Here is a 26,645-nt window from a genome sequence, read left to right as displayed (position 1 = left end):
ACATGCAGCAAATCCTAGATGGACTGGATTGTTAGAGGTGTCATCTTATGTGGGCAATTTTCTACTTTTGCAAAGGGGTATGACACATGGAGGAGTTTGCGAAATGCTTCGTGTTCGAAATATGAATTATCCTTGTCAGATAGACAAGGGGAGGATTGAGAGGACTTGAAAAGGATTCTGTATGGTTTTCTGCTGTGATAACAAATCAAGGGCTGGGCATTAAAAGGACTAGGTTACTGCATAGGAAAGGTATCGAGACTTGGGAGGATTCCCTCGTTTTAAGGTGGCTTTTTAAGAGTAGGCTAGAGAGCAAGTGACCCTAAAACACTAAATTTATTCATGTTTAGCTTCCAACAATGAGTGGCCTCAAAACACCAAGTGTTCTTGTATCAAATTTATGTTGAGCTTCAACCAATGCTTATAAAATTATCATACGATTATCAAATGTATTTATTGCCTGAAATAAAAGCTTTCCTTGTTCAACATGTGCTGAAATAAAAGATTATCAAATGTATTAAAGATTTCCTTGTTCAACATGTGCTGTAGGATCTAATTTTCGACAGAAAGCCTAAGAGCATTGTTAACTAGCAAAAAATAATATAGGCATATACGAGAATTCATACATCTAACCCCACCTTGGTTCATATCAAAGTATAAATATTCAATAAATCGCCTAAAAACCATAAGCTCAGATGACCATGCTCCATCCAAAAGATGTTTTTTCTTTTGGCTTTCCAGTGCAATCATGGGGAAGGTGTCTCCAAGTACTCTCTGGGAATGATGCTGGTAAAAGGAACATCAGTACAAGAAAGGAATGACAACATAGGGAACAGAGCTGGTACAAGGAAGGAACAGTGACACAGACTAGATCAGCAGTGAAGCAAGTAGAGATGACAAACTACCAAAACCCCACAAAAAAATAACATAAAAAATCCATTGTAGTAAGCTGTTATACTTCTCTTGGTGAACATATTACCTAGGTGGATTGAATATGACATGCTCCAGCACCTATTTGTATAAATAGGTGACGTTAAATACTTATTTATATGAATAAGTAAGTTTATAACTATTTGCAGCACATCTTGCACTACTATGAAGTTCACTCTTCTAATTATCCTTAGATGTTTTTTACACACCTGAATTTACAAACAAGTATAAGCATATACACGAGCTGACAATGGTCATGTTTTACACTTTATCATCGTGAAACCACCACCGAGCCTCCTTGGGAGACCTCCCATTTTGACAACTCCTTACATACTGATCATTGCCAGGTGGCCTCGCCTGCCACAATGCAAACCAGCTCTTTTAGGGCAATCAAAGAGAACCACCTTGCAAAAGCCAATCTTCTTGGTCAGTAAGCAAGTAAGAATCATGTATGATGCTGGAATTAGATCAAATACCTTAACAGTAGAGCTGGAAAGCATTGAAAGAAGGCTAAAGCAAATGGAGCTGACAGTCATCGCTGGCGACCATGAATCATACAAGATGTCTGTTTCATAGGATACAAGATTTCTTTTAAGGAGGAAGATGTGGAAAAAGAAAAACAAGGGACCGCTCATTTGATTAATAGAACCTTGCCAGGAGGATGCAACATAGAGCACATGCATGTATGATGCACAAGCCATGTTTCACAGCTATCGATTGTTTCAATGGAATCCCTTCATGACACAAGCATGGTGTCCAGCACCCTGACCCCCATCTATGCCTTCACAAATGGATGCACGCACCACCAGCATGCCAAATTGATTGGCAGAAAAAAATTACCCGTTGACCTTTGATTCCACAAAAGCCGGAACTTGGACCCACACGGCCCTAAATGCCCAATAATAAGCAAATAACTGGCAGCAGGATGACGCCGGTCACAAAGTGCACTCCTAAAAAATTTTCAAGGTGCACGAATCAAACTCTCTTCTGTCCCCCACTGCAGCTTGTCGTTTGTTACTTCCTGAAACTGGAAAAGTGCACTTTTCAGAAAACTTCACCTTTTTCCGCCCGTCTCACTTCACTTGTGAACAGCTAGAGCGTGCCCTTGCAAAGCCCCCTGATGTTCACAAGCTATAGTGAATGTATCTGACAAAGCACCAGCAAGCTGTGGCTTATGCATTTCATGATGCACACTTGAATGTCACAAATTTGTCACATGCAAGACAATTTATGCACTGTAAATGTGGTTGCATACACCTTTAATGATGCATATACATGCACAGGGCAGTCATTGGCAGCACATGGGGTGGGTCTGTAACAATGGAGCCATCCTGGCCTTGCAACCTGCGGAGACCATCTCTCCGCCCGTGTGGGCCTGCAATCTCAAAGAACTCCCAAGTGACCCTATCTCCGCCTACGTCCAAAAAGAGTCTCTAGTATGGTATCTGAACTCCACCCTCTGCTCCTCTATGGATCTGAGCTCGATATGGGCGGCAGCCAGTTGACTCTCAATCCACGGGCTATTTGGTGTATTCTTCTGCAGCTGCTATAGAGAAGCTAGGCCCCTACGAATGTGCAGTCAGAAGCTAGCCGATCTGTTCTGCACTGCCTCCTGTAATATCCTGCTAATCTCTCCAAGGCCTGATCCAAGGCGACTGCAGTTGCTCTTGAGTGAAAATCTAGGCCCTCCCAAATCCCCTCAATCCTGCTGCAAATCTCAGAGTCTTGGATGAGGCTATCTGGAATCCGCGTACTCAAATGCTTGTCCTACCTCCAGGGGTCCTCCAGGGAGAGAATAACCGTGCATGATCGGAGAAAGAAGTGCCTGCCAAAATACCAATCATGCCACCACGACCACGAGTCCACTCATCTACATAGAACCGATCTCGTCTGGACCTCCTGTCAGATCTAGAAAAACTAGACTCCCAGGGCTGCATCCGATCTCTCGATGCCAAGGGTCCTGTCCCCTGAGAGCCAAAATCAGCTCCTCCCAAGCCAAGTACTTTGTATAGCCATGCCACCTCCGAGTCTGTCCTCTACCGACTCTAGCATGTTAAAATCGCCTCCCATACACCAGAAATCTGCCTGTTGCAGGGACTGCCAAACTGTACTCCAGAAGGTGGCCCTATTAGCTGCCGCGTTCAGCACATACACAGTCAGGAAGCCCACACAGTCCTCTCCAATCCTGATGGTCACCTGCTGGGCACATCCAGTAACAATGATGCCAGAGTCGACCACTATTCGCAGTAGGCTGCTCATTGATAGAAATGCATACTCCACCCTATGTCTCGGAGGGGCCAAAAGAATGGGACCAGAAGGTGTGGCTCCTGCCTTGCAAGATCTTCACGCACCAATGGGTACGTCCCTTTAAAAGATTGTGCTCTTGAATGAAGAGAATGTCAATGGGTCCGCCAACTGCTGCTCTGTGGAGCTCCTCTCTAAGGACACCATGCCTCTGAAAGCACTGTGGGCCCCCAGACCCTGGATGTTCCAAGAGACAATCCACATAACTAAGATCAGTGGGAAGCGGAACTGTCTGCTCTACCCTCCACTCGAAGAGTCTTGGGTGTGGGTTTCGATGGAGAGTAGTCACTGTCGGTCATGGGCGGAGCCATGCCAGATGGGCACGAATCATCCTCGCCTCCATGTGGAGCCACTCTGAAACCGATCCCGTTAAGTGGGAATAGACTCCGTTGGACACCCACACGCGTAATAGCACAACTTAAATTTCACAATATAAATGAACAACTCAATAACAACTGAAAACTGAAATGAAATGAAATGTTGATCAATGGACACTGGGGCCGGAATTGGCCGAACCCCCCCCCCCCCTCAATATATGATATATTATTGGGAGTAATTAAAAGATACAATGCTCCATGGGTTCAATGAACCAGATGATGTCCATGTACAACTGAGATGAAAACAGTTACCAAACAAGAGACTTGAAGTAGACGTTCGAAGGAGAGCAATCCACTTGAATACATCTAATCTCTACGGTCCCGTGCCTTCACTGGAATCCGCAGAGAGCGCCCCACTGGTGTTCCAGGACCACGCACAAGCAGGCGCTCCCGTACTAACGCCTGGCTCTCCCGATCTCGGCACCTGTGGACCGTGGTTCTCCAAAAGCTTGGACTACCCGGCACCGAACGGGTGTTAGCAGCAGAGAGTATCCCTTATAAGATTTATATCAAAGACCTTTGCTTAAATCTCAATCCACTTACCTTGCAAAATAATGGATATGGCCTTCAGGAGTAGTAGGCACCCACGTATGAAAGGAGAAGTCTCTACTACTGCTGTTGCTGCTAGCCCGCAAGTGAGAGAGTCGCCTGTAGCTCGCTAGTGGGAGAACAAATATCAGAGGCGCCTAAGTGTAGCTGCATAAGGGCTAGAGAAGGACGCCTGGGCGCAGCCGCCTCAGAGGATGGCGTCTGGGTGCAGCCGCCAACAAAGTGGAGAGGGAGGTGTCTGGGCGCAGCCGCCGGCTGGCCAAAGAGCAGCGAGGTCTGTGTGCAGCCGCCTGCTGGGTGTAAAGGGTGGCGTCTAGGCGCAGCCACCTACTAACCAAAGAGCAGTGTCTGGGCGCAACCGCTTGCTGGCCAAAGGGAGTGGAGTGTCTGGGCGCAGCCGCCTGCTGGCCAGAGAATGATGTCTGGGCGCAGCCGCTTGCTGGGTGTAAAGGGTGGCGTCTGGGCGCAGCCACCTGCTAGCCAGAGAGAAGCGAGGTCCTGCACACGGTCTCCTGCAGGGCAAGAAGACAGCCGACTACAGGGCAGGATGAAAAGGTTGCCTGCACAGTCGAATCCCATAGTTGGATGAAGCGGCGGTCGCCTATATGTTAGCGTTGGAGAGGGATACACGTCCAACAACTGGCCGGCCCCCCTAGCTTGCATGGAGGCGGCCAGTTCCAAGGTGGGGGGTGGGTAGGTGGCCATGCACCCACCCCCACACACGAGGGGTTCCCTTTACCCTCCATGACCCAAACGTGGGTGCCCAAAATGGGTGCCCACCCTACCAAGGACACCAAGAAATATTTGGGGAGGGTGTCCACTCATTAATGAGTGTGAACCCGCAACCTTATAAAAACAAAGGTTAAAAAGAATGCTATAAAATAAACAAGTGCAATACACTTACCACCTGTTCGCACGCAACAAAACTCGTCAGAAGACAGAGCAAACTTCACGACTCACTGGCAGGCGTCCCCGCTCACTAAGTGGCACGTCAAACATGCAAACACAAGAATACAAGACATGCGAAAACAGTTCCAAACATGCAAAACATGAATGCATGTGCAAACAGTATCATGGACATATCTCCCGTTCATGGAACAAGTACTAAACATTTCTGTCGGGCACAATGATGGCACGACAGAAAACATAAATCCCGGTCTTCCTATGGAGTGACAGTCCCATAGGTAAGACAGTTCCAGGCACAAGCCTCCCTATGGAGTGACAATCCCATAGCCAAGACACAGCACAAATACTGGCTCTTCCATGGCGTGACAATCCCATGGATAGAACACAGTCCAAGTCATACACGGGTGGCACCAGTCTGGCTCCCGTCCATACGACACCATCCTGCTAACACACGGGTGGCACCAGTCTGGCTCCCGTCCATGTTATGCAAAAATACTAGCCCCTTCACATGAGACACCGGCCTGGCCTCAAGTGAACGAGACACAAATCTGGAGATGGACCAAATGGCCGGCCAATTGGTGACACACTCTGTTCGAGCCCTGGAGTATGCATACTCTGGACTCCACCTCTCACAATGAAGATATTTGTAGGAGGGGGTCAGGGGTACTGCTACTGAAACATGAAGAATTACAAAAAGCAGCCGAAGGCTCTGTAGGGTCAGAGAGTCTCGGGAAACTGAAAGCCAGGGGGGGTTTCCAAACGAGGTAACGGTCTCTAGAAAGGGGGGGCCGGGGGCGGGTTCCTCAGAGGTACTTACTTCAGGGGCGAGGGGGGAGGGGGAGGGGGGCATCACCGTGGGGGGCTGCTGAGCTAAATGCTCGAAACGGTTCTCTAACATAACCGTATCCTCTTGAATCCTGCCAGCTTGGCATGCCTGGCGACGCTGCTCTACTCCGAAAGTCAGCCGGCGGTTAGGGCTAGTCCCCCACCTTCCTCATACGGCATGCTGATCGTGGCCCTCAGTGGCCCAAGCAACAATGCCCCTCGTAACAATACGGGCAGGAGACTGATCCACAATGAAAATGCGTAGGATCCTCTCCCAGACCTGCTTGGCTTTTGAGCAATCCCAAAGACAATGACACTGAGTCTCCTGGGGATGGCCACACCTCTGACATAATGCTGGTCTGTCCCCCATGGCCAACCAAGTGCCAATAGCTAAGCTCCGATGTGCCATCTGCCACAAGAAAAGAGTGACTTCTGCGGCCGAAAGCTGTCCCACAGCGGCTTCTAGAAATTTGTGAGAAAGCCAATGTACTGCTGTTGCTGCTAAAGTGCCCTCCACCTCTGCCATCTAAATCCTACAGCCCAACTGTGCGGTGTACGCAAAGAAAGGGGTACCAGAGACTCCTCTATGTCCTCTGGATTCTGCCATGTCCACTCACCTGGGTCCCATTGGAGACTTGTAATAGGTTGGCCCTCCCACATCCATAGCCGCCATAGTCTCTCTATGGCCACCTTGTCTAGTGGAGGGTTGATGTGCCACTCATGTGCGTGAAAACTAATCACCCTCGCGCTCTGCAAGGTGCAGCCCTTGAGGTCCTCTACACGAGTCTCTGATCTCTCCAATCTGCCATGAAGCCCAATAGAGAAGGTGAGTAGAGCGGAGCACTCATCTGCGCCATGAATTGCCAGGGGTATACCGTGCCTATTAAACACTCCCTGCCATTGCGGAGGAGAAGGATCCAGTAACAGGGCCAGCCACCCAGGGGGGATGGAAGAGTCGATGTCGAGGCTAAGCCGGTCTCTACCCCGGATCCCAATAAGGCCTCTCTCCTACGCCTCCGAGGGTATCTCTCTTAATGCAAGCCAATCTCAAAGTGACCCAGCGGGGCCCGTCCCAAGATACGTGTCGGCGAGCCCAAGCATGTGACCACTAGGCAGACGAACCATAGGATTCAAGATCAAAGGTTGTCGAGGCCGCTCTACTAGTGCTGACTGTTGCAGGGCCGGCTTGAGATGGTCCCAAGCACACGAGACTGGCTGCAAATCTGTCCTCGAATGCTGAGAAAAAGCTGCGTGCCTGATCTTTGTGAAAATCGATCTCGTGCTCTGAGGCCAAGGGCCCCCTAGGATCGTGTAACATGTAGCGGAAGTATTCGTATTGGAGGATCCTGTCACACAAATGCTCACACCGTCTTTTGTATCCTGAGTTTGGCGAGTTTAACAATCCACTTTAAGACTTCAAACTTTAAAGAGATGTAGAGAGAGAGATGAGAACTGTACACCGTATGGGGTCCCGAATTACCCACTGAAGGGTCCTACCCCGTTACCGAGATAGTATTTGCTTTATTATCTTTAAAGAGAGTGATGGTGTGACTGACGATAAGCCAAATGCAAGACCTCTGAAGACCAAGTGTTGGGCTAAACTGTACACTGTTGTAGAAGCACCAAAGATGTCCAATCTCGAGCCTGTGCACTCTTCCCAATGGAATGAGAAGGGGATTCAAAGCTGAGGCTGAGAGAGGGGCTGTTTGGGACTGTTTCTAGACTGAGTATGAATGCTGTAAATGCTTATGAATGCTGTGTTTTACCTTCACCAAGTGGCTGAAGCAAAATGATGAGATGATGAATGCTGAAAACTGTATGGATGCAGAAAACGCAAGGTGAACTGCTGGCTGAATGCTGAACTGATGCGTTTTGCTGATGTAGAAGTGCTGAATGCTCATGCGTTTGAGGCGCCTAGGGCTGTAGGAGACAAACGCTGAGGGATGGTAGCTGAAACTGCAATCGCTTATGCTCCTTGCGCTGAAGATGCCAAGCGCTTGAATGCTTATGCTGAAATATGATGAATGAATGGCTATATGGACCACAAGAGCCAGTCGGCTGGCTACAGAGCTGGCCGACTGCTCATGTCCACATTAAATGCATAAAATATGCATAAAATGCTGAAAATGATAGGAAAATTACCAAAAAAATCATAGTAAATATCCTGATAAATACTAGATGATATCTGGGGTGTTTGCCATGGTCTAGATGCAATGTATGAATGATGTGCAATATGCAGAATGCTTTCTAATGCAAACCCTAAGGTTTCTACTGACTGTATATGCATGAATGCGTCTCTTTAAGTGGGTTAAGGGACTTAGACTGACTGACTGACTTGCTATGGCTGAGAATGACCTCGTGCCTAACTTATCCTGGACTGAGGATTACAATGGGGTCACGGCGTACGACAAATATCATCCTGAATGGATATTGTTACAATGTTGCACTGATGATGATGAGCCAGTTTGTCACCATGCACTACAGTGCGGAGTGCATGTGACAGATCGGAGTGCAAGCGGAGATTCTAGCATGGCTCTGAATGGAGGGGTCAATGATGCCCAGGCCCCCCTTGGCTCTAGCCGATCTCCCATCGCTGGTGGCCCATAGAAAATTCTGGATCAACCGTGCTGAACCTGACCGACACATGCCCGGGGGAAGGACCAGTAGGAGGTAATGTACCACATGGTGGTAAGAACCTGGTTTGCCACCATTGCCCGGCTCGCTAGGGAAAGCCTAGCCGAACTCTGGTTTGCCACCACCCCCCGGTCCGCTAGGGGGAGATGTCAATGCCAACCTGGCATCCAAGGTAACGAGCTGTAGTTCCCCTCGGGACCCACTGAAAAGCGGACGCCAAGTCGAGGCAGGCGATAAGCCAACCCAAAATCCACACGACTTGTGCCAATTGATATGTGCTCCGGATGCACGACAGAAAATCTCAATTGCCTCAGCGAATCTCTGGAGGTTCCGCTCGGCCCCTGACAGGTATGTTGCTGCGTCGTCAGCGAACTCGGAGTCAAGAGGCTCCTCCTACACTCGGATGGGGAGACGCAATCCCTAGAGTCCGGTCTCCTGGCAAAGAGAAAGCTGCTCATGGCCTCAACGACAAAAAGGAATAGATAAGGTGCTAGAGGGCACCCCTGCTCGACTAATTGTGAAAGCGGAAATCTGTCATGTCTAGCACCTTGAAAAAGAAACTGGCTATGAGAAGCCAAGTAGAGTCCTGATACACCTCGGACCCACATCTCTAGGAAACCCATCCTGCACATCATCCCCTCTAGAAAGCCCCAATTGGCTTTCTCAAAATCGAGGAGCACAATCAAATCTTGTTGCCGCATCCTAGCCGACTTGGTCGCCTTCCCAGAAGGTGAAGATGTTGTCCAGGATACTCTGATCCTGAACGAAACCGGTCTATGTACCATGAATCAAGTCGAGGAGGAAGGGCTGCAATCTCCGGCTGATGGCCTTGGCCATAATTTTGTAAGCAATCCCTAGGAGGGTTATGGGTCTCCACTATCGGATCTCCAATCTATCACCACCCTCCTTGGGAATCAAGTGGATCAAACCCTCAGTCATCTCTAGCATGACTCCTATAACCATTATCTCATTGAAGGAAGCCCTAAGACCACCTTCCATGAGATCACAATGCCGCAGGAATAAAGAGGCTAGAAGATCGTCCACTCCCAGGCTTTTGCACTTCGGTAAATCTGTCATAGCCTCAGCCAACTCCTCAGGTGTGAAGGGGGTCAACAGGAAAGTCCTGAAAGCGAAAGGGACCACCTCTCTCGTGTGCCGCCACACCTGCTCACGCGTGTCCAGCACCTGTGAGGAAATGGGAGCACCGGTGAGAAGAGTGCTGGAGTAATGGCTCGCACATGGGGGGGAGGTTCGTAGCGATGGATCCATGAGGATACCCTCTCTCTCTATCTGTGTGGGCTCGCAATCTCAAAGAAGTCTCTCGCCTACCTTGTCTCCCGCCTACGCCCAAAAAAAGGCTCTAGCGTGGTATCTATACTCCACCTGCCGCTCCTCTATGGATTGGAGCTCCATACGGCCGGCAGCTAGCTGACTTTCAATCCACGAGCTATCTGGTGCACTCTCCTGTGAAGCCACTGTAGAGAGACAAGACCCCTACGAATACTCCTCTCCTGCTCTCGAAAGCCAGTCAATATGCTCTGTGCTGCCTCATGTAAAAGATTGCTAATCTCGCCAAGACCTACATCCAAGGCTCCTGCGGCTTATCCTGAGTGAAAGTCAAGTCTCTCCCAAATCCACTCCTGGATCTTGAATGAGGCTATCTGGAATCTGGGTACTCATTTGTCTATCCTGTCTCCACGGCATCATCTAGGGAGAGAATAACCGGTGCGTGGTCGGAAAAAGTAGTGCCAGCCAGGATACCAATCATGCCACCATGCTCGCAAAACCACTCATCAACATAGAACCGATCGAGTCTGAATAGGTTGGGGGCGGTATGCCTCCTGTCAGATCTGGAGAAACATGGACACTCAGGACTCAAACCAAACTCTGGAAGATGCCAAGGGTCTTGTCCCCCCTGAGAGCCAAAATCAACTCCTCCCATGCTGAGTACTCTGTACCCGATAACGTAGCCATGCCACCTCCTACTCTGTCATCGGCTGAGTCTAGCATGTTAAAGTCACCACCCATACACCAGAAATCCACCTGGGGTGGGGACTAATGAACTGTAATCCAAAAGGTGGCTCTACCTGCTGCCACATTTGGCACATAGACAATGTGTGTCCTATGCAAAGTTCTCTAAACCCTACACTCTCCCTCTCTATTTTTTCTCTTTTGGATACGTGGTGGAATCTGTCATAGCACACCCCATTGGGTTTACAATGACTGATGGAAGAAGGCATGAGGACAGGGACCATAACGTTTGCACATGGAAAAGTACTACTTTTGGTCAAAAAGCAGAGAAAAGCAAAGAGTCAAACTGAGTTGACCGCGAGCCAAGAGCATCACTGGCAAGAGGGGATTGAACAAAACCGCAAAACAAAAGTTGCCTTTTCAAAAAGCAACTCTACGGCCAAAAAGCAAGGCCCTAAAGTTGGAAAAGCAAAGCACAAAAGCGCTTGGAAAAAGTCTAAAACTGGAAAAGCCAAGCACAAAAGCACTTGGGAAAAGTTTGCCTTATTTGAATAATATTTTATTGTAAAAAGTGAAAAAGAGAAAAACAAAGCAAAAAGTAAAACAAAAGCATAGCTAGCTGTTGGTGAAAAAGAAGGACCCTCACACGTATAAAACAAGCATGAACCTCTCCCCCCCCATCATCATTGAAGCGTGGAATTCTTCATCGTCGCCTTGCTATTGTTCCAGAGTGCTACTAACGTCACCCTGTGCCATGTCATCGACCGTCCGTACACTGTACGAATCCGTACAATTTGTACGGAACTGTACAGTGCTAAAATTCTATGCCGACCGGCTACTGTCGTGCTACCACGTGGATCTATTCTGGTCCATACACATGTACGGCCTAAAACAGCAACTGTACAGTGTACGGCCTTTTGGGCTCTTTCTACACCGGATTGGGCGTCTAATCTACTGCTGAACATCATAAACATCATCATCTACACTTATCACTTGTGTACCTCATTTACAAGCTTGGGGTACGATAGATTTCGTGCGGGAAGATCAAACTTGTGGAGAATGTGTGCTTTTGCTCAAGTTTTGGGCAAATTTTCCCTTGGATTTGGTACTAGCCCACTGAGGGATCTTGTGAGCCATCCCTGTGGTGTGCTCGGCAACGGGATCTCATGCCTTGACATCGACTATGACGTTGGTTTCTACATCGGCATATTTGTTTGTTTTTGCATTCATTGATGTATTGATCTTGGCTTGCGAGCCTATTGATTGTTCCTGAATAAATTCCTGAAAGGGGGGCGGAGCCCGTTCCCCATTCAATGTGTGTCCTGTGCAAAGTTCTCTAAACCCTACACTCTCCCTCTCTCTATTTTTTCTATCCCTTGGATACGTGGTGGAATCTGTCATAGCATGTGCACAGTGTGTATCTACCGTGTGCTACACGCACACGGTAGATACACCATGACAGCATGCCCCGTTGGATTTACACTCTTTTAAGTAAAGTGGATTGCATAAACTCATAGGTTTAAAGAAGGCTTTGTTACGTGTTACAAGGTCAACCAATTGCATGCTACATTGGTATCAGAGCTGTAGGTTGTGACCCAACTTAGCTACCTCAAAAGTGAGAGCATCCCATGGATGGTAGAACTATGGTCAGGAAAAACCACCCATGCATCCACAATGTCAAGAGAGACTTCTTCAAAAAGCTTCAAAGAAGACATGGAAGAAGAGATCAACAAAGAAGATACCACCAAAGAAATGCTACCGCACTTCAATGACGACTTCATCAAAGCAACTTTGGAGCAAAACATATTGCTCAAGCTCCAAATTCAGGCTAAAGAAGAAGAAGCAGAAAAAGACAAAGAAAAAGCCAAAGAAAAAGCAAAAGAAACGCCAAAGAGGAAGCTCAAAAGGCCAAGAAAACAGTCAAAGAAGCCTAAAGAACTTTCACAGCTTGAAACAGTGTTCCTCATCATGGAGCAACAAAGACAAAAAGAAGGAGCCAAACGGGCTAACAAAGGGCCAAAGAAGCCCAATGTAATGATGAACGAAGGGCCGAGGATGCCAAACACAAGGCTAATGAAGACCAACGACGGACAGACCAAGCAGCTCGAGAACACCAGCAAAGGCTTGAATGAGATGCTATGCAACTCTAGCACCAGCAGTTGATAGCATCTATGCAAGAAAATCTGTACTCAATTCTCCCTACAGTGCCACAACAAGGCCTGAGTTCCTCCACTACCCCAACCACCACCGTCATACGAGCTCAACTAAATTTTGTTAAGTATGATGGTAAGTGTGATCATGCCGCTGTTATTTTGTGGCATATTTTTCTTTGGCAAAGCTTTCAGATCCTCAAGACAGAGTCCACCTAGCAGCACCTCACCTCTCAGGCGAACCAATTACCTGGTGGCAACATTGGTCCAGTCTACATGTAGACCCGACCACATGGGCTCCTCAATATGTATGGGACATGAAGCTAACCTCAAAATTCAGTTTCTTCCTCCCTAATACATGACTAACCTTGAGGACCAGTTTAACAAGCTCTCCTAAAAAGGGTCTCCAGTACTAACAGAGTTATCAATGTAAAAGAATATAACGTGCGGTGTATACAAGAGAACACTCACAAGAAGTAGGATCTTTCGTAGCACAATACTTTAAAACTCAAATTGCACAATAACAGAGATACGGAAGAATAATGCATTACTGAAGTGATACAATAGATGGCAAATCCCCACACTCGTGTGCTCCTGTGAAGGGTGTCACGATTGTGACTAACTCTCTTAATCTCTCCCTAATTACTCCTTAATCCCTCATTAACTGTAAAGACACCTATGAAGGGTCACACCCTTGCACACGGGTCACTATCAAAGGGCATGCCTATTCATTAAAGACACACCCCTAAGTCCTAAGGACATAACTATTGATTCAAGAGCCACACCCCTTCACAGGGTGTGCCTCTTCAATTGTACCTTTTCGGCCTCTATTTGAGAAAGGCCCCTGTCTCAATGCAATCATTCAGTCTTTTCCTGCAACGTTTGTCTTATGTCCATTAATCAAGTCTTTAATCATGTTAATTAAGCTATAAAAGCTTTACAGTGGTATCAGAGCAAACTTTTTCCTGCCCTATGACATGCCCAAACCCTAACCCTAACCCTAAAATCAATCCTAACCCTAACCCTAAAATCAGTCAACCCAAACCCTAAAATTGGGTGTAGTAGGTATTGAATGGAAGAGCAGGAGAGAATGCCTCATCAAATTCAGCCCCAAACTCCCAATTTTTGCTCATTAATGCCGGGCCAGCCATATGCAGAGAATTCTTGAACAGAGGCAAGACAGCATGCGACCTATCAATAAGGGAGCTTACCTCTTCATCCGGTACCCCTTCATGGAAAGGCACCCCTCCTACCCCTCTATGGAGTAGCCACACCCCTTCGTGGGTTCGCTCTAGCCGGCTGCCTGTTTGAGAGTCACACGACGAGTTGATGTTTTTTTTATTAAAAAATAACACAACACAGCCGGCTGCCCGTTTGAGAGTCCACTATCTGGTCAGCTTCAGTCGGCCAGCCCCAGATGGTCCATGACCTGCACCAGCTTCAGTCGGCCAGCAGCAGAGAGAAGCAGGACCAACTGGCTAACACCTAGACCACTCAGGACAGCCTCCCACACCTAAAAAATAGGGAAAAATAGGGGGAGTGGGGAAAAATGAGAAAACACCTAATCCGGGCGAGCACACCCACAACAGAGGCCCTAGTGTATATGTACAGATAGGAGATGACTTCTAACACCCCCTCTCAGCTCCTGGATGTGAAACCAATCCCAAAGAGCTGGAGTGCCGCCGGAGCAAGGCCTGAGATAGAGACTTCGTGATGAAGAGGTCCACCACAGTGTCCTCCGTCGAACAGAACTCTAGCAAGATGTCATCAGCAACAATCTTTTCACGAACAAAATGCCTCTGGATGCCCATGGGTTCCTCCAGTGGAAACCCAATCTTGCCAAGTAACCTCTGCAACCTCACCACCTCGCAAGCAGCACCACAAGGAGCCCGGTACTCTGCCTCTGTCGATGACAAGGAAAAAGATGGCTGCCTCTTACTACTCCATAAAACTGCTCTTGAGCCAAGGGTAAAACTGTAGCCTGATGTCAAGGTCCTCCTATCTAGCTCTCCTCCCCAATCTAAGTCACTCCATCCTTGGAGTCTGACTCCATCCATCAATCCCCCTCCTGTGTAAAAGAGTCTAAGATCCTTCGCATGTTGCAGAAACCACAAGATACGCAATCCTGCCTCCCAAAGAGTCATCTGCAAACATCAGCTCAACAGCCTCATCAGGAAGCTCCCGTCCAATCTAGTAATCATCAACCAAATCAATGAACCATTCTGCTTCCGAGTCAAGGAGGCACCATACTGCTCACAAGGATCAACACCTATTACGGTGGGATGCCAAGTCCTGGAAACCTACTGAAGACCACTCAAGGCCTTCGTAAACTTGTAAACAACCCCCTCTGAATCCGGAACCACAAAGCCTGGAGAATGTGCAACATCCACCTCCTTCTGCAAGTAATCAACTCTCACCTACCTCGCTTTCCAAGAGGTCCCCGTGGAAAGAAGTTCCTCATCTACAGGAGTTTCTTTGTCTCAAATACTACGAGACATCAGAGCATAAGTTACCTGTAAAGTTTCCTCTAATTGACGAACACAAGAACTACCAACATCTGTACTGGAAAGTTCCTGCTAACTGCTACCATCATCTGGCAAGCCATCCACCATCTGGTCTGGGAAAGCCTACACCTGCAACGTATCCACACTTAAGTGGCCATTACCAGACTGCCACTCATCACAAAACTGAGGACTTGGGAGAGAGAGTGCTGAAAGTTTGTAAACTCCATTCTCCACTCCGCCTTCCCAAACTACCTGGCCTGTTGCCTTGTCCCGGAGAGCAACAAAATGCTCATCAAACTCCACCCGTACGCCAATCTTGCAAACCTGATGCACTGACAACAGATGAAAACCAAGCGACGGAACATACAACACCTGGGAGGAATGCTTCCCCCCTTTGCCATCGGGAACTATCTCCAACCTGCCCTCACTGTGAACTAGGATAGTGGATGTATCCCCAGTAAGAATGTGACCAGAATACCTGCAGAGATCCTGTAAATCCGAACGGGAAGAAGTCATGTGCCTGGAAGCACCACTGTCTAGAATCCACTCTCGAGTATCCATAGCGGAGAGCCCTCCAGCCTCCTCCCTTCCCGAAGAAAATGAAACATCGGTGTCCATCACCTCTAGGTGCACAAAAGCTGGAGTCTTCACGGTTGCTGTTGAGGATTCGGCACCCTTCTCGGTGCTCTGCTTGGGACACTGCCTCCAATAGTGGCCTTTCTCTCCACAATCATTACAGGTCCTCTCTGCCTTCAGTTTCTCGCGGGTCTGAGTCGGACATCTTCTTAGAAGACTTCTCCGATGAAGCCTTCCCTTTGCTCTTGTTGTTACGGCCTTTCGACCGTTGGCCAGTTAAGGCCTCCGAACCTCCGCCCTGTGGAGGGTTCATGAATCTTTCCTCTTGGTCCAATACCATGGACACAAGCTCCTCCCATGTGATGGTGTTGAGCATGCCACTAGTAATCAAAGAAGAGTAAAATGCTGAGTACTGAGAGGGCAAATGCGACAGCAACGTGATGGCCATATCCTCCGATGATATCTCCTTCCCAACCTGAGGAACTTCAGGCTGAAGAGCCTGCAACTTGTTAATGTGCTCCCGCATCGTCGATGACTTTGCAGGATTCATAACCCGCATCTGTACTTCCAAGGAAATCCTCTTCATGGGCGATACCCTATTATAGAGTGAAGCCAAATGCTGCCATATACCTCCGGCTAGCGTCATATGCTGCTTGATATGATTGATTACCTGTGGTGTGCAGTTGAGGAAGATGAAGGAACGGACCCTGGCATTGACACGATCCCACAACTGTGCCTGTGCCTCGCGGTCCTTCCGAATCGAGGGTAACTCCCCTTCCTCTACCTCCGGCCGTGGAACCCCAACAACAATGAAATCAACAAGGTCATAAGACTCCAGAACAGATTCCATCATTACCTTCCAAATCCCGTAGTTGTTCCCGTCCAACTGACGATCCACTGGGAACGTGGGGAGTGTCGGGATCTTCACATGTCTCTCAGCCATCTCAAGTAAATCTGCCATTGCGGGGATGTAACTGAAAAGGGTGGGTCGGTGGGAACAAAGAAGAACTTAAACCTGCAAGTGGCTGTCCAGCAAATCAGCCCGCCTTCCTCTTGCTTCTCCTCTTCTCGAACAGTCCACCAATCAGCAACAAAACAGTCCCCCTCTTGCTCACACAGTTCCCAAGATCTATCAAGAGCCTAGAGCTCTGACACCATGTCAGAATATGTAGCGGAGATGATGACAAAATCTGAGAACACAAGAGCAAGTGCACTGCAAAAAAATACAGCAATGGAGAAGGAGAGAGAAAGGCGTGTAACTCTGCTCTATATACACAAGAATAATGATACAATGAGTGGGGGGCCATGGGGCCATCAGTCGGCCAGCATTAAGGACAGCCGACAGCCTCACGACCAGGTCAGCTGCAGTCGGCCAGCCCCAAATGGTCCACGACCTGGTCAGCTTTAGTCGGCCAGCCCCAGATGGTCCACGACCTGCACCAACTTCAGTCGGCCAGCAGCAGCAGAGAGAAGCAGGACCAACTGGCTAACACCTGGACCACTCAGGACAGCCTCCCACACCTAAAAAATAGAAGAAAAAAAGGGAAAAATATGGAGAGTGGGGAAAAATGAGAAAACACCTAATCCGGGCGTGCACAACCACAACAGAGGCCCTGGTGTATATGTATAGACAGGAGATGACTTCTAACAACACCCTCACAATCCATAGTGCCCTCTCCTACCCGTGTTTCTCCATCCGTCTCTGCCCCTGTTCCAATGAGTGTGCCCCCCTCTTTACAGCCCACTCATTACCGTGTTCAGATAGCCAAACCGACTTCACCTCCGAGAGTGGGTGATCCATGTTCGTACTTTCGCACAGGATCTGGATCATTACTGTTTTATACTCGAGCGTCATCCTTATCTGGGCGCTATACTTCCCGAGTACAGCATCATTTTTCATGAATATTGCACCTATTCTGAGAACGTTTATCCATCTTCATTCACGGTGCACCCTTCTACACCAGATTATACACCTGACACCAGCAGCTGCCCCTACCCCTTTACCTTCTTCTCCAGTAGCAGACTCTCGTGCAAGCCCAGTCCCAGAGAATCGCCCTCATTATATTGGATGGTCCATAGCCACTTCACCACCACGTAGCCTCTCCTCACTGGATTTACAGATGCCGCACCCTCTAGCCGATGGTTCTTACTAGAGCCCAGCGGCATCATCAGCAGCAAAAACCCCCAGAGCCTCGTCACCCTGCAGCCTCTACATCAGCATCTTCTCTCATGGCGGAACCTGTTGACACACCGGCTCCTCCAGAATGGCAGCAAGCTTTGCAGCAACTTCAGCAGCAGTTCCAATAGCAACTCCAGGAGTCCATGGCATCCTTGGCTTCACAGATCCAGCAGCTCCACACGGACCGCCACTCCCACACGAGTTCAATGCCAGCAGCAGATGCTTCAGCAACAATACCAGTAGACGAAGACGTCATTCCTTCCGAGGTAGAAGGCGACGACCTTAAAACTCTGTATCGTCTTTTACAAGCCAATAAAACAAACAAATTGGAAATTAAACCCCCTGAATCTTATGGTGGTCAGCGCAATAAGCGCATCTTAGACCAATGGCTCTACAAACTGTGGTTATACTTTGAAACCATGACCCTTTCTGATTCCAAAAAGGTGATTTTTACGGTATCCCTCCTCAAAGACACTGCTTTATTGTGGTGGCAACGAACAGCACGCCGGAAAATCGGTTACGTGGGAAAAATTCGAGCGGGTCCTCCATAAGGAGTTCATACCTGCCAATACGGATTTCCAAGCCCATACTCGTTTACGCCATTTGGACCAAAATGGTTCCTTGGCCTCTTATATCTCCCAGTTCACCAACTTGATACTGGAGATTGACTCCTTGTCCCCAGCGGACGAACTCCATGCCTTTGTTGAAGGTCTTAACCCCACACTGCATGCCGATGTTCAGAAATATAATCCTGTCGATCTTCTTGATGATTCTGACTCTACTTGGCAAAGTGATGAAGACTTATAGGAATATCCAGAACTTCTTCGAGAATTCTTTCAAAGACAACCATCTCTTCTTAGCCGGAGTCTTATTTTAAGTGGGAGAGAATGTCACGATTGTGACTAGCTCTCTTAATCTCTCCCTAATTACTCCTTAATCTCTCATTAACTGTAAAGACACCTATGAAGGGTCACACCCTTGCACATGGGTCACTATCAAAGGACATGCCTATTCATTAAAGACACACCCCTAAGTCCCAAGGACATAACTATTGATTCAAGAGCCACACCCCTTCACAAGGATGTGCCTCTTCAATTGTACCTTTTCGGCCTCTATTTAAGAAAGGCCCCTGTTTCAATGCAATCATTCAGTCTTTTCCTGCAACGTTTGTCTTATGTTCATTAATCAAGTCTTTAATCATGTTAATTAAGCTATAAAAGCTTTACAAAGGGAGCTTCAATGATTCATTTGGAACTGCTAAGACGGAGACCGTATGCTAGTAGAAGCTAGGAGTAATCTCAAAGTGATGACTCATGAACTGTTGAGAAGGGTCTGGCCATGTATCTATATAGGCCTTGCATACGCGGGGGGCAGCCCTGACATGCCTGCATAGGTCCGGGGTCATAGTCAGTGCCACAGTCCGCGGTGTAGACTCGGCCCATAAAGATGTACTAGATGCTATGTCGCAGTTCCCCCACCTCCCATGGCCATCAAGACTCGTCTTGCGCCCCGCAATGTCAAGATAGAGTGTCCATGTGCCAAGTCTAATCCAAGCCGTCTCTAAACCATCTAACCTCATAGGCCATCTTCCCATGTGAATACGGGAATGTCGGGCACCCACGCTACTCAACCATGGCTACTCCTCACAACGGAGGCCATACAAACATGAGCTAGCCGGTGCCTAGACAATACAATATAAGGGTGGAGCATTGATATCCAACAATCATGTCAGCACAACAGTTGGGAATATCTAAGGAGGATAAATTGAAACAGTTTATTAGGGGGATGGATACGAACATTAGGTTCACCGTGCGTAATTTTGAGCCACAGTCATATGACAAGGCTCTTACTTTGGCTCAGAATCAAGAAATGATGCTGAACGGAGGTAAGGTTAAGTAGATCCAGCCTAGCTCCAAACCCCACCAACAGTCATCCATGTAACATGTAGCGGAATTATGCGTAGATGTCGAATCCTGTCACACAAAGTGTCACACCGCAATCCACTTTATCACTCCACACTTTACGAGATGAGAGAGAGAGAGAGATTTGTACACCTTATTGGGTCCCAAATTACCCACTGAAGGGCTTTCTTTGGAGAGAATGACTGACTTTGGACTGTAGATAAGCCAAACGCAAGACCTTCGGAAGACCAAGAGTTGGGCTGACTGGACACTGCTGTAGAATGACTGAATTTGGACTATAGAAGCACCAATGATGTCCAATCTCGAAGCCAATGCACTCTTCCAAGGGGATGTAGGAAGCTACAAACTGTGGCTGAGAAAGGGGCTGAATTGGGACTGTTCTAGGTTGCGAATATGCAAGGGGAATGACTGAATATGTTGTGTTTACCTTCACCCGGGAGGATGGAGAAAACGATGATGAATGTGAATGCTGAAATCTGATGTAGGGCTGAGAAACGCAGATGGACTGAAGCGCTTCTTCCCCATGCTGATGATGCTGCGTTTTGCTGAAGGTTGGATGCTTGTATGCTTCAAAACCCTTGATGCTTGTTGTGCTGAATGCTGAGATTGCTTGAGATGATTGAATGATGAAAAACGATCGCTTGCTATTTATATGGAGGTAGGTGGCTGGTCGGCTGGCTGCAGAGCTGGCCGACTGTTGCTACACGACTTATTCATGGTAATAATGATGATAATGATGATTTTAAGGCTAATAAGCTGGCCAACTTGGCATTAAATGCCACCAACTAGATGATAATAATGGATAAAGGGTGAAATAATGTTCTAAGGCTTATGCAATGGTTCACGTACACATGAAATGAACGCTATGCAAATGTAGACCATGAACTGATGCAAACCCTAAGGCTTCTACTAACTCTACATGCATGAATAATTCTCCTCAAGTGGGTTAAGGGACTTGACTGACTGATTGACATTCGAAGGTTGAGGAATGACCTACATAGCTCGTGCCTGACATATCCCCGACTGGGGATTACAATGGGGCCACGGCATACGACAATATCATATCGATAAGGGTCCTACTACTGTATAATGATGCACTAATGATCATGCACTACAGTGCAGAGTGCATGTGACATCCACCACCCAACAGTCGTGAAAGGTAGCTCACAATAGCAAGGATACAAAGAAGGATTCCCATAGCACCTCAGGAGGCAAGAAAGATAGGGAATACAAGTCTAAGAAGACACATGAGGAAAAGACCAAGGAGGGCATTACTAGCGGATATCTCCTTTGTCTCATCTCTTTTGGAGTGTGATATGATTCTCAGCATTCGGTGGTTTAGAGGATATGCACCCATTCCTGATTGGAGGTAGGACACTTTTAGAACGGTTGAGCCTGTCCTGATTCGCGAGCATTCTCGGCATTCCACTCATCTCCCATATCCAGGCCCAAAGAGCCATCAGAAAAGGAGCCGAATGTGCGTTGATATATGTCCGTAGCTAGCAGTGTCGTTCAACCAGCAACCCCTTTGAAGCAAAGGATGGAAGGTCTCCTTGCACAGTATCAAGATATTATGTTGAAGGATGATCTCTCACCCCTTAAAATAGTAGTAAACATGCGGCTGATGGATATAGCCCATTCATGCTTATATACAGATATCAACCGAAGTCACCCATACTATACTCCTAAGGGGAGTCAAGATGCAAAATATGCTGAAAAGTTACGAAGGAAAGCGTAAAGAGTGCTCAAGATTGTATTATGCTAACCAAGTTCCAAACAAAGGTCTTCGAGGGTTCTACACGAGGGCATGGGGGTGTATCTTAAAGTCCTCAAGAACTCTAAGACGATGAGCACCAACAAGCAGTGAGCACTATAAGTTGTCTTCACGATGTTGTGATCCTTATTAAATCACAAAGAAGATAAATGATGTGACGTATCGGTTGGCACATTCACTCCGTTTTTCACATTAATCATTTGAAATAAGGTCTAGGTGAAGGTGTCCCGATGGAGGAGATCCCTAACCTTGAGGACACGACTGATTTGAGTAGTCAGAGTACTAAACGGTCTTGGAATTACAAGTATCTGATAAAGTGGGAAGGATGGTCTGAGGTTGAGGCTACTTGGGAGACAAGGCATAGTCTGAAGAGTCATTTCCCGGATTCACTACTAAGGACACCAATGGTTCTTAAGAGGGTAAGTATGTTACATCCCGAGGCCCAACAGGGTTAACACAACTCACCTAGGGTTAGGTTAACCAGGGGAATGTGATTAGCCATCTAATCAGGGAGGTTTAGGAGTTTTTAGAGGCTTGGGCTATATATGGCACTTATTTAATATGTGGGCTATATAAGTAAGTTGTTGAGTCAGTACTACTCCGTGTTCACATTGGAGGAGTGTCTTGGTGTATGGGACACCAGGGCTTTGCATGTGGAGCCAAGTCTCTTGATGCTTTAACCTCAAGCTCGTGGGTGAGCCTGAATGGCTCTATGGTTGGCAGTGAGCTAGATGCCAATGTTCTCATGTTCCTTTGATTGGCTAACCACATGTGGTTTCAACGATAGAGTCCTGCCCACCCACCCCTTCGATTGAGCAGAGATCCTTCGGCAGTTGCAATATGATACCCACGGTGGCTTGGTCTTCCTGTTACAGAGGCATTACAAAGCAGACACACTACCAATGCTATGGGAATTTGAACTTGGGACCTCCCCTCCCTGAGTCACAAGCCCCCTGCAGCTGCACTTCCAAGAATGAAATGGCTTCTGGATGCCCATCTGGGGAGCCAAGAAGTAGGCTCCAATAAAGAGAAAGTGTTATGTCCCAAACTCACATGCCTGAGCTTATGTTATGATATAGTTAGAATAATGCCAAAAAGGAGGACGGACTCCTAAGGTAATAAGTGACTTTTGCATCACATCACATATGGTGTTGGGATAGTCAAGGACTTTACTTCTGGGGTATGATGCTGACTGTTAATCTGCGTGTTATTGGGGTTCAGAACACTGAGTTTTCCTAATCCTTTATGGCCAAATTCTCACAGACGTGAGTTTGGAGGTTTTGTTTGCATGGAGTGAGACTGGTGATGATCTCAGCGGTGTGAAAACTATAAGTTCGCTAGATCAGTGTTCCCCTTCATCCCCTAAACTTCTTCATCCCCTTAGAATTCAAATCTGGGCTTAAACTTGCTTGTATTTCAGGTTTCATTGAGATTCTACATTCTCACATACGAGCGAATTTTGAGATTTTCACTTCGTAATAAATCGTAACTTTCTGACTTTTACCCCTCTTTATAAGCTGATTTGAGCTTTACCCGTCTTAAGCTGATCATGAAAATGCTTCTGCATTTTCACATGCATGAAAATGTTTGTTTTTCAAATGCCTAAGCTCATTGGGTCTTTCAGAAGCATGTTAAAAGTGTTGTAATTCTCCTTAGATTCTTTTCCATGGTCTGTGTGTTTTCATGGTGTGTAAATGCTTCTACATTTTCACGTGTGTGAAAATATTTGAGTGTTGGATTTGAGATATTAAGTTGATCCAGATGGAATAGAACCTCTTTATAGTGTTAGGCTCATTGCTGGGTATAAATAAACGCACCCACACCGGCTTGAACAGACACACGTGTGTGTGTGTGTGTGTGTGTGTGTGTGTGTGTGTGTGTACATACATGCATACATACATAAAAAATCACATGGGCTCTCACACAGGTGTGTTTGTGTGTTGTGTGCGTGCATCTGATTGATAAGAGATTAGAATACATGTAAACCAGTGCCAATGATGGTGCCTTTCTCACCGCACAATCAAAGCTTTTGGACTTACCTAGGCAAATGTGCCCGTTGCTGTAAATGTGTGGGTGCAGTGGAGCAGGCGGTAAGAATATGACCTGCATAACGCCCACGATGTGCATAAGATTTTGTTGCCTCTCATGCAAAGGGATTGCTCACAAAGCTGGCAAATGTAGGCATACTATAGAAGTGGTGGCTACATCTAGGAACACACAACTGTACCCCGTGGTATAAACAACACGCACACATACCTATCACATACACCTCACTCGCATGTAAGATTGTGTGTAGGTGCACTTGTATATGCAGACATTGACCACACTCTTGCTTGCAAATGCATGATTGCCTGTCCACGTGCACTCGCACATTTATACATACATGTACACGCAGGCAAACATGCATGCATGCACACAACATACATGCATCGATCGAACTCTCAATTGCAAGTGCGTGTTCACATGAACTTGCACACTTATACATACATATACACCAAGACATACATGCATATGCCAACCTCGTAATTGCATCTAACTCCCTCTCCATGCACTTATATGCAGACAAACATGCATAGGAACCAACCACATAAATATATCCATCTCACTCTCTCTTGCAAGTGCGTGTACACATGGACTTGCACACTAAAATATACATATACACCAAGACATACATGCATACGTACCAACCACATAAATGCACCCATCTCGCTCTTGCTTGCGAATGCATGTGGCGTGCACTCTTGCACTAGTACATATGCCAACTACATAGACGCACCAATCTCAATGCATGTGTGAAGCATTCATCACACATGCACATGCATCATGCATGCATGCATTGATCCTACCACATAAATGCACCCCATCTCGCTCTTGCTTGCGAATGCATGTGGTGTGCACTCTTGCACTAGTACATATGCCAACTACATAGACGCATCAATCTCAGTGCATGTGTCAAGCATTCATCACACATGCACATGCACATGCATCATGCATGCATGCATTGATCTTGCATCCAATCTGCACAGTAGTAGAGGTTTGACATCACTCCAACAGGGATAATGACCTGAGGGGCTTCCATAGGGTACTGCTCAGGGAAATCAATCTGCAATTGGTAAGACTCATTTGCATAGAGGGTACCAGGTGCCCCAAAAATCTCTATAACCCACCTGTAAAAGGCCAAGCACAATGTAAAACAGACCTTACAAATTGAAATTACACCAATAAGGAATAATAAAGAATTATTACCCACATGTTTTCTGAAAATATCAAAGTTTTAAAAAATACTGCCCTGAAGGTTTTTATAGAAGCCGTCAACATAAGGATTAAAAAAGCTTAATATCATTCGGAAGATAATAGCTTAATTTTCAAGCCTAATAATAATATCCTGCACTTCGATTTACCTTTGAAGATCATCGGTTACTATGTGCTTAAATTCTGATGGAGGATTGATTAACCACTCCATCAATTCCGTCTGAATCCGATTTGCAGCCATTTTACTAAGGCCCTGCATTCAAATCAAACCAGATTGACTGCAATACTGATACTATTGATGGCAATCAAAGGCCAGTTAGATGGCACATTGAATGCTTAATTTTAATGGCAGCTTAAAGACCTGAGGAGTCGACGATGTACTCATTGTTGCAGAAGACACCTGAAAAGGCTACAAATTTCGCAGATTTTTTGGCTTGGGTTTTAGCTGAAAACAGCAATTTCCAAGCTCTTAACTCTACTTTACTCGCACATTATTGAACTTGACGAGAGAGCATATTCTTCGACTTTATAAGAAAAAAATTTACTTCAATTACTTTATAGTTACTTTCAGCTCCATTGAATGAAAAGACATTAACCAACCCCTTAATTGAGCATGTAAAGGAATCAAAAAAGACTTGATGTAACCAATGAGTGCTAGCTCATCTGGTAGAGCGATGGTCTCTACTCCCAAGGTCTTGTGTTCAAGTCTTGGGGGCCTTGTTAGGTACTTACCCTTGATGGGTTGATTATAAGCATGTATGATGGGTTTGCCAGCCCTCATCCTAGCGGGGCCACCTCCACCTCATGGAGGCTAGGTGTGTGTGTTTCTAAAATTACCTGTACCTTCGGAAAAAAAAAGATGTGATGTTTCACAACCTTGAGAATGTTAAAATTTGGGGAGGATTTTCTTTTTTTGAGATAGATAGATAGATATATATATTTATATTAGTATGCTATCCATCCACATGTACAACAGTCATCCTTTTACACATATCAAAGGAGCAGTTCAGTTCTCAACAAAAAAAAGGGACTAGCACCCCCATACTCTTCTCATGTTGCATCCATATCCCCCCCCCCCCCCCCCCCCCCCCCCCCCCGAGTTTCTATGAGTGATTTTCTATTGAACTGCACCCTTTACTTAGGGGATGAGTGGAAGGGGGTGAGTTTATTCGAACTCACGCCCTTCAGGTCAGACACCTACATCTTACTATTGGGCCCCCTCCCCCCACGCGTGCACGTATGTTTTTACATAAACATCATTGTAAGGTTGGACACCATGTCTTAACCCCATTGCATTCACAAGGATTGTTCACATCATGGCTATACTGAATGGCTTACAAAAGTTGTTCACTTCATGTCCATCTAGAGTCACTCACACAAAAATAAGGCCAATCTTGCAGGTTTGTTAACTTGGGCCTTAATATGTTTGTAGACGCGACAAATGAATGAGCAATCTCGTGCAAGCCGTTTTGATTGAAGGAATGAAAACCTTTGAGGTAAAGTTTATGCGTAAGGGTTTTTTAGTTCACAACAACGGAGAAAGAATCTCTAAGTTTGCCAAGAAAAGAGGGACACATGTCTATGAGCTCTAAAATCTAAATTTCAATCTTGCAAACCATAGATTTGAGTTTTTCAAAGGCCCTATGAATGTGAGTTCTATCTATGACTATAATAAGGTGAACTCCTTGAGGGACAAGAATTGATGGGACAAAATCCTTTAAAATGTTTTTTTGCGCGCGCGCGCACGTGTGTGTGTGTGTGTGTGTGTGTGTGTGTGTGTGCTGTGTGTGTGTGG

The 26,645-nt window shown here is 46.7% G+C and overlaps 1 protein-coding gene across 1 annotated transcript; it reads right to left on the bottom strand.

Annotated features, from left to right (window-relative positions):
* Positions 1 to 903: 903 nt before the first annotated feature.
* On the bottom strand, positions 904 to 25,369 carry LOC147642297 (putative ubiquitin-conjugating enzyme E2 16). Its single transcript, XM_086804899.1, has 6 exons — positions 25,212 to 25,369; positions 25,000 to 25,103; positions 24,663 to 24,765; positions 23,638 to 23,701; positions 1,404 to 1,492; positions 904 to 1,284 (listed from the first exon to the last, which is right to left on the bottom strand). The coding sequence occupies exons 1-6, from the start codon at positions 25,233 to 25,235 to the stop codon at positions 1,189 to 1,191; spliced, it is 480 nt and encodes a 159-aa protein (XP_086661025.1). The 5' UTR covers positions 25,236 to 25,369; the 3' UTR covers positions 904 to 1,188.
* Between the last annotated feature and the right edge of the window lie 1,276 nt (positions 25,370 to 26,645).

Source organism: Cibotium barometz, chromosome 1 (assembly GCF_041138505.1).
Source record: "Cibotium barometz isolate CiBa-2024 chromosome 1, ASM4113850v1, whole genome shotgun sequence".
Taxonomy (NCBI): domain Eukaryota; kingdom Viridiplantae; phylum Streptophyta; class Polypodiopsida; order Cyatheales; family Cibotiaceae; genus Cibotium; species Cibotium barometz.
The sequence above is the reverse complement of the archived record's forward strand: the minus strand, read 5'-3'. Positions and strand labels throughout refer to the sequence as shown.

What these genes read in the sequence shown, in the direction of transcription:
- LOC147642297 (XM_086804899.1), bottom strand. Translation starts at nt 25,235, where the DNA reads ATGAGTACATCGTCGACTCCTCAG. An exon ending in GTAACCGATGATCTTCAAAG is followed by an intron (nt 24,766 to 24,999) that starts GTAAATCGAAGT and finishes GGCCTTTTACAG; the next exon opens with GTGGGTTATAGAGATTTTTG. An exon ending in ACCCTATGGAAGCCCCTCAG is followed by an intron (nt 23,702 to 24,662) that starts GTCATTATCCCT and finishes GGCGTTATGCAG; the next exon opens with GTCATATTCTTACCGCCTGC.